The following is an 8,462-nucleotide window of genomic DNA, read 5'->3' on the forward strand; positions in this document are numbered from 1 at the left end:
TATGTGAGCACAATGTTGGAAAGTCAATGTTACTTGTTACGGTTGTTAGTTTGAAAAAATGTTGTTGGTGTAAACCGTTGGTGAAAGATGTGTACTTCAATTGTTGATAGTAGTGTATTTACCGTTAGGTGTAAGTGTGTGTAGGTTAAATGGTTGGTAACAAAATATGAGTGCAGTACAGTGACTGTGTTTGTGGTTGGTTGTAGTTGGTAGTATAATAGGATGAGGTGAGTCAAATGTATGAAAGTCGATGTTCATTGTAAGGCTTGTTTGTAAACCACATTTTTGGTAGTTCCAGTTGGAGCAAAGATGTACAATTCTTTGGGTGATCCAACTCTTGAACATGCAACATATAACTGGCCGTGGGAGAAACATGGTGATTCTAAGTTGATACCAGTGCACTTTATGGACTGTCCTTGTGCTTTGTTGATGGTGATAGCAAAAGCTAGTCTGATGGGGAACTGTAGCCGTTTGAAAGTAAAAGGTATGTCTGTTGGAATGAGTGGAATGCGGGGGATGTAGACATCTTGTCCTTTGGCGTTACCGGTTAAGATTGTAGCTTCAATCAGGTTGGGCATCAATGTTTTGATGCACAGTCTTGTTCCATTACAAAGGTTAGGTGTGTGTAGATTGCGAAGTAGCATGATGGGTGCTCCAACTTTCAGGTAAAGGTGATGTGGTGGCATTCCAGATGGTTCCAGGGAGTGTAGGAATTCTGTTGGATAGTTGACGGCTTCATCGGTATCCACAACTGTATCAATGGAGTTGTACTGTGTAATTGTGTGGGGAAGAATATCTTGAATGAGATAATTTAGACTATTGACAGAAGTATTTTTGGCAGCAAGGATGGCTCTTTCCCAGAGCCACTGGTGATTTGTGTAATTGTTTAACAGATTTGGATAGACGTGATGTATGAGTTCTTCAAGTGATGTCATCATGTGACAAAAGTGTATTGGAAAAGTAATTTCACCTGATGTAAAATCAGTAGGTAAAGTACCTTCACCAATTTGAAGAAGGGTGTCTGCAAAAGCTTGGTCATTTGAGTGTCCCAGAAGTTGAACTCGCATATTGGTTGTTAATGGGAAATGTTTGACATGTCGCCATAAAATAGAGGATTTAAGGCATGCATGAAGTTCGTCTGCTGGTGTTGATCTTGGTATGACTGGAAGTGTTTGTCTGAAATCACCAGCTAAAAGAATGACAGCTCCGCCCATGATTTGTTTATTGTTGCGCAAGTCTTGCAATGTTCTATTAAGGGCTTCAAGTGCTTTTTTATGTGCCATGGTACATTCATCCCAAACAATAAGTTTGCAAATTTGAAGAACACGTGCTTGTCCAGATGTTTTTGTAATATTACATGTTGGGTTTTCTTCATGAGCAATATTCAGCGGTAATTTAAGAGCTGAGTGCACAGTTCGTCCTCCATCCATAAGAGTGGCTGCAATGCCAGATGATGCAAGTGCAAGTGCAACATCATTGTGCATTCTGATTTCGGCGAGGAGTAAATTGATGAGAAATGTTTTGCCGGTTCCACCTGGAGCATCAAGAAACAGTATTGCACCTTGTCCGTTGTTGATGTGATTCATGATGTTTTCGTAGGTGATAAGTTGTTGTGCAATTAACATTGGTTTTCTTGTAGCAACATATTGTTGTAGAAGTGAAATATTGTATTGTTTCTCTCGCAAAAGGTCTGTATTGAGTACATCATGATGATGGCGTTGTGGAGCTTGTAGACCTAATTGAAGTAGGGTTTTGTTATTGATAGATAGACATGTATCTTCTATCAATATGAGCACCTCGTTGAAAATCTCAGGTGAAAAGTGAAGATTGAGTGATGGATTCTCTCTCTGTGCTTTGGCAAGTATATCCTCACTCATGCTCTCTCGATATGTGTCCCATAGAGTGTTGGGGTTTGATGGGTTGCAGGTGGTAAGGATAATGGCAAAAAGATTGCGAATTTGGCGTGGCAAAGACTGTAATGCAGCTTCGGCTAACGTAGTATTCCAGTGTTCATCATCCTCTAGTAAGCCAAGCTTTTGGCAAGCTTCTCGATAAGTTTCACAGACTTGACCGTTGACAGTTTTAATAGCGTCAAATTAAGTTGGGCCTGGAATGGTATGAAGTAGCATTCGGAGAAAGAAGCATTCTGCGTTGTTTGGGTGAACTGTGTAGACACGACCTAAGGCTTCACTTGCAAGGGCATCAGTTCCGGGAACAGCTATACCTTGCTTTCTTTTCTTGAAAAGTTTTGTGGATGCATTCCAAGTGTAATATCGTGGAGTGTCAGGATAAAGTAATGTCCTTGCAAAAGAGTCGTGTTGACATAATTGAAAGAAGGCAGTTAAAGTTGTGTTTGGTGGTTGAGCAGCAACTGCCTCTGCGTTGTGAGGTGTGAAGTATACTCTCTGTCCATTTTCTAAATGAACAGTGAGGTGAACAACGGTTGGATGTCGTTCGTGAATGGAAAAGCAAAAATCCTCCAAACGGCTTCATTACTACTTATATATCTTCCCAGCTGGTAGAGCATAACTTCGTCCCGGATGTGTTCGTTAGTGATTCCGAAAATGGCCATGTCGCTTCCCTTGCTGACATACTTGCAAATGTATTTAATTGATTTAACAGAATTACAGTATTCAACATTAATGTGTGCGTTTTAAATTTTAGAAAGAAGTGGACAATATGGAACAACCCATTTGTTGTCGACTTGGATGTGTTTCTTGCCTCGAATAGTCAGTGTTGCTGTGTATCCACCATCTGTGGGAGCGCGTCTTCGATATTGAGGATATCCATCATCTCCACTTTGTGTGTCTGCAATGAATGGTTTAGGATATTTTTTGGTACATTTTCCGTCTTTCATACATGGTGCATGAATATTAATGTTTCCACATGGTCCATGAATCATATTTTTGGTGACTATTGCAAATAGTGTTGGGTCTTGTTCTGGATTTGGCAACTCTGCTGAAATAACTTTATCGATGTCTATGGGATGTATTTTGTCTTTGAGCCATATAAGAATATGAGCATGTGGAAGGCCTCTTTTCTGCCACTCTATTGAGTACGTCCAGCATTGTGTTTGTCCAAAGATATCACTCTTGGTGATGATGTAAATGAATGTGATTAATTTTTGTCTAAATACTCTGGCAATTAAGTCGTGTCGATCGCTGTGTGCCTGCCCTTCCCCAAGTTCTTGTTTTATTTCTGTCCAAGCTGGATTACATGTAAAGGTAATAAAGAAGTCTGGGCGTCCATATGCTCTAACATATGCCATAGCGTCTTGAGCATATTCGTGCATGTGTCGAGGACTTCCTGTGAATGTTGCTGGTAGAATTAACATTTTGCCTATGTTGTCAACGCGACCATCGTTGGCAACAGCATCCCTGAGATGTATGTATTAATCAACGCGAAGTTGTTTTTGATGTAAACGTATGTATAGAAGACGCTCACTTTCAATTTTTGCATACATGTCAACAATAAACTGATGAAATAGTTGGCGACAATGTAAAATGTGGTTTTGTGATGCATCTCGTATCATTAATCTGTATGCGTAGAAGTCCATAGCGGAGACAGTTTTGTTTGTGTTTGCCTTTGAAGTTGGGTGTACTTGCATGATGTTGAAGTGATAGCCATCGTCACCGTTCCAAAGTATGAGAGGGTATTGAAGTGCATCATATGAGTGATGTGTTTCACAAATGCGTGTGAGTGAATGAGCGCGTCGCTGAAGAATTATGTCCCGTGTATTAAATTGTTCCCCTGCTATAACAATAGCGACTTCGTTGATTTGAGGAGCATTAAAGCGACGTTCATGTTGGCCTTGTGGTGTTTTGTCTGCTCTGATAATAACTTTATAGTCATCTGTTGGCATGCGTTCAAGTGATGTTTTGAATGTGTTAATGAGATGGTTGTGTTGATGTAACATCCTTTGTAAGGAGATAACAATATCACGTCTTGTATCGGGTATCCAATGGCATCGTTGATCAGCTTGTTGTTGTTCATCACCCATGAAGTAAATTTGCAAGAATTGTGGATCTTGGTCTGGTAATGGGAGCAGAGAGCCGGCCCTGTGGTAAACTTGACCTTGTACTTTGAAAGTACTTTTAAATCCGAGTTGTTCCACTATACAGTAGATGTAGCACCAAAGGATGTCATTTGGAAACAGGAGTTGTATTTTCGTATGTTTTGTAGAAAATGTTTTGATTCAGAAGTTGTCCCTGACATGTATGAAAGAAGTGGATTTGGGGGTGAGTGTAGAGGTGGTAGGAGGACTTTGCCATTGCTGCAGCACAGTCCTGGTGCTTCCTTGGGGAATTTCTTTGCTTGACAGTAGCGACATATAGTGTCAATGTGTCCAATGTTGACATTTGGATGTTGCTGGTAGAGTATGTGTGGATTATATAGGAAAGCGGCGCGTAACAAAGTGTAATGTGTTGAATGCGTAAATTAGTATGTGTGTGTTGTTGCTGTTGTAGTGTATCTGATGTTGTGTTTAGTTGTGCTTTTGATGTGCGCCGTATTGTTCTCAGTTTAGCAAGCCGTGTTTCATGTTGTTCTGGAGTGTCTACGGCTGTTGATGTTGTAGCTCGTACTCGCATTTTTGCCAGGCGTGTTTCATGTTGTTCTGCTGTCTCTGCGTCTCGTGATGTTGTAGCACGTTGTTTTTTTTGGGCAAGGCGTGCCTCATGTTATTGTGTTGTCTGTGTGGCTCGGTATTTGGTATCACATTGGGGTTTTTTTGCAAGGCGTGCCTCATGGTGTTGTGATGTCTCTTTGGCTCGTGATGTTTTGGCACGTTGTTGGTCTTTTGCAAGGCGTGCGTCATGTTGTTGTGTAGTCTCGGTGGCTCTTGATGTTGTAGCTCGTAGTCGCATTTTTGCCAGGCGTGTTTCATGTTGTTCTGGTGTCTCTGTGGCTCGTGATCTTCTAGCACGTATTTTATTTTTGTGAAGGCGTGTCTCATGCTGTTGTGTATTGTCTGCGGCTGGTGATGTTGTAGCATGTTGTTGTTGTTGTTTTGCTAGGCGTGGGCCATGTTGTTCTGGTGTATCTGTGGTTAGTGTGGTTGTAGCACTTTGTTGGTCTTTTGCAAGGCGTGACTCATGCTGTTGTGTAGTCTGTGTGAGTGTTGATGTAGTGTGTGTGTTTTGTTGTTTTTGTTGCTGTAGCTCGTTGTGTTGATCTTCTGACTCTGGCTCTGTCTCTTTGTTGTGCAAGGCGTGTTTGGCGGTGTACTGTTTGGTTATCAGGTGAAGGTGTCTGTGTGTGTGTGTGTGTGTGTGTGTGTGTGTGTGTGTGTGTGTGTGTGTGTGTGTGTGTGTGTGTGTGTGTGTGTGTGTGTGTGTGTGTGTGTGTGTGTGTGTGTGTGTGTGTGTGTGTGTGTGTGTGTGTGTGTGTGTGTAGAGGAAGTGGTGTGTTAGGATGTTGTGTGTTTGTTTGTCCGTTTGATGTAATTGTCTGTGTATTATATGTAAGTAGTGTGTAATGTTGTTGTGTGTTATGTGTTGGTGTTGATGTTGTGTTGGGGAGTATTTGTTGATGAGCTATTGTGTAATGCGTTGTGAGTTGTGTGTGTGTTGATTGTGTGGTGGCATTTTGAATGTTGTTAAGTGTGTGTGTGCATAGTGTGAGGTAGTAGACATCGTGGTTGTGTGTGTGTGCGTGTGGCGTGTAGTGTCAGGTTGTGTATGTTTAGTTTTGCGAAGGTGTTTTTTTGGAGGCATGTTTTGCGTTGTGAATATTTGTTGTTTGCGTTGATGTTTTGATGTGCGGTATTGTAGGTTGTGTAGAGCTGTTGCGTGTGTCAGTTGTTGTGTGTTGTTGAAAGTAGGCGTGGTGTGTGATGTTAGTGAAGTGTTTCAGTGTATGTGTGCGTAGTATACTTCCTGATGTTGTTGTCTGAAGGGTCAATAGAATCCAATACTTGCGTTGTGTACAGCGTTGAGGTGTTGAAGGCATCAGGCGGTGGTCTGTGAAAGGGTTTTAAATGGGTTAAGTGTGACAGTTTAGAGGTGTGTTTTGTGGTTGTTGTGTGTTGTGTGTGAATGTTGTGTGTGTGTGTGTGTGTGTGTGTGTGTGTGTGTGTGTGTGTTTGAGTGTTTTGTGATTGTGTGTGTGTGGGTGGATGAGTGTGTGTGGGGTGTGGGGTTGAGTGTGTGTGTTGCTGAATAGTGTGTGTATGTTAGTGTTTGTATTTTTTGTGTGGTGTGGGTGGATGACTGAGTGTGTGCTGGGTGTGTGATTTTAGTGTGTGATTGAGTGTGGTGTGGGTAGTTGAGTGAGTGTGGGGTGTGTGGGTGAGTGTGGTGTGTGGGGTGTGAGTGTTGTTGGTGTAGTGTTGTTTTGTGGGTGGGTGTTGGTCAGTGTTGTGTGTGTATGAGATGATTATTGTTGCATAAAAGTACAGATAGGGGCTAATTAGCATTGTGTGCGTAATTGATGTTATTGGAAGGAACAGGCGACTGGGTGTGTGAGGTGTGTTGGTAGTGGAGGTGTTGTGTTGTTGTAGATGTTTTAGTGGTGTGTTTGTGTTGTTTGGAAGGGTGTTGTGGTGTTTGAGGTGCAAGAGGAGGGGGGTCATAGACGTGTAAATTGTCATTGTATTTAGTGTGTGTGGCATGATGGTGAAGTTGACGTGTGTTTTGATAGTTGAGTGTGTTGTGGGGATAGGGGTGTGTAAAATAGTTGTTGTGTGTGGTGTATGAGAACAGGAGGGTTGTGTGTGTGTGTGTGAGTGTTGTGTGCGTGAGGGAGTGTTGTGTGTGTGATTTGAGTGTTGTTTGATAGTTGTGTGTGTGCGAGTGTGGTATGGGTGTTGTGTGTGTGTGTAGAGTGTTTGTGTCTGAAATTACACAGACGGCAGAATGATAATTTTTGTTCAAATATATTTTATTAAAAATTTGAGTTAATTTTGTGTTGTGTGTGTGTTTATGGGCAGGTTTTGGTGTGTGGCGGGTTAATGTTCCAGGGGAGAGGTGTTCCAGAGTACTTAATGTGCATTGTGTTGAGTGTAAATGAGAAGTGTTTATTGTCGAGGGTGTGTTTGTGTGTATTTGCGTATGTGCGGGTGTGTTTAAGTGTTGTGTAGGGTAGGTGGGTTGAATATGGCGCAGCATGCGTTGTGGTGTTTGTTGTGTGGGGGGTATGTAGTGTGTGGCATATCAGCACAGGAGTTGTGGGTGTGTGTCTGAGGCCGTGTGGTGTGGTTGTGGCCGTGTGTGTGTGCGCGTGGTGCGTGTGAGTGCGTGTGTGTGGTGCGTGAGGGTTTGTGTGAATTTTTTTTTTTTTTAAATTAGATAACATGTAAATGAAAATGGACAATTTCAGAACACATTATTACAGTATATTAACACATATTTATAAACGGTTGACATCACGGGCAACGGCGGCTTTCTCAGGTAGTTGTTGTTTTATAAAGCAGATATGTGTGAGGAGGTGAATGTAATGAGTGCTATGTTATATTGTGAAGCATTGATGTTGCAGGAGTGTTAAGGTGATGTGGGAGTCTGTACAGGAGGTGTTGGTGTGTTTGCGTGCAGTTGAGGGTTTGTGGGTGCGTGCTAAGGGAGTGTTTTTTGGGGGGGGAGGCATCCGTGTGACGGGAGTGTTTGGGGGGTGGTGGGGGGGCATCCGTGCGAGGGGAGTGTTTGGGGGGTGGTGGGGGGGCATCCATGCGAGGGGAGTGTTTGGGGGGGTGGGGGGGCATTCGTGCAACGGGAGTGTTTGGGGGGTGGTGGGGGGGCATCCGTGCGACGTGAGTGTTTTGGGGGGGGTGGGGAGGGGTCCGGTATGCAGCAGTGGTTGTTGTGTACATTGAACCACATATGTGGCAGCAGGGTGAAGGTGTGTTGGCGCTCCACGTGCGCGCTTGGGATGCGGGCCCTGAACGGAGGTAGGGTTGAGGCCGTACAGGAGGTGTTGCTGTGTTTGCGTGCACGGGAGGGTCTGTGGGGGGGGGGGGGTGAGGGGGCATCCGAGCGACGGGAGTGTTTGGGGGGTTGGGAGGGGCATCCTTGCGACGGTAGTGTTGGGAGGGGGGGTGGGGGGGGCATCCTTGCATCGGGAGTGTTTGGGGGGGCTGAGGGGGCATCCTTGCATCGGGAGTGTTTGGGGGGGCATCCTTGCGACGGGAGTGTTTGTGGGGGTTGGGGGGGGCATTCGTGCGACGGGAGTTTATTAGTGTTGTGCGTGCGGTATACAGGAGTGTTTGGTGTGTATGTATGCAGTGTTGGCCCTCCACGTGCGCGCTTGGGATGCGGGCCCTGAACGGAGGTAGGGTTGAGGCCGTACAGGAGGTGTTGCTGTGTTTGCGTGCACGGGAGGGTCTGTGGGGGGGTGGGGGGGGCATCCGTGCGACGGGAGTGTTTGGGGGGTTGGGGGGGGCATCCTTGCGACGGGAGTGTTGGGGGGGTGAGGGGGGGGCATCCTTGCATCGGGAGTGTTTGGGGGGGCTGGGGGGGCATCCTTGCATC

At 44.5% G+C, this 8,462-nt stretch overlaps 1 protein-coding gene and 1 pseudogene across 1 annotated transcript; both read right to left on the bottom strand.

The window, feature by feature from the left end:
* Positions 1-254: 254 nt before the first annotated feature.
* On the bottom strand, positions 255-1,877 carry LOC142466945 (ATP-dependent DNA helicase Pif1-like). Its single transcript, XM_075572597.1, has one exon. It carries the CDS (start codon positions 1,875-1,877, stop codon positions 255-257), a length of 1,623 nt encoding a protein of 540 aa, XP_075428712.1.
* Positions 1,878-2,096: 219 nt separating this feature from the next.
* LOC142466944 (uncharacterized) lies at positions 2,097-5,193 on the bottom strand (annotated as a pseudogene).
* Between the last annotated feature and the right edge of the window lie 3,269 nt (positions 5,194-8,462).

Source organism: Ascaphus truei, chromosome 15 (assembly GCF_040206685.1).
Source record: "Ascaphus truei isolate aAscTru1 chromosome 15, aAscTru1.hap1, whole genome shotgun sequence".
In the NCBI taxonomy this organism is placed as follows: Eukaryota; Metazoa; Chordata; class Amphibia; order Anura; family Ascaphidae; genus Ascaphus; species Ascaphus truei.

What these genes read in the sequence shown, in the direction of transcription:
- LOC142466945 (XM_075572597.1), bottom strand. Translation starts at nt 1,877, where the DNA reads ATGAGTGAGGATATACTTGCCAAAGCACAGAGAGAGAATCCATCACTC.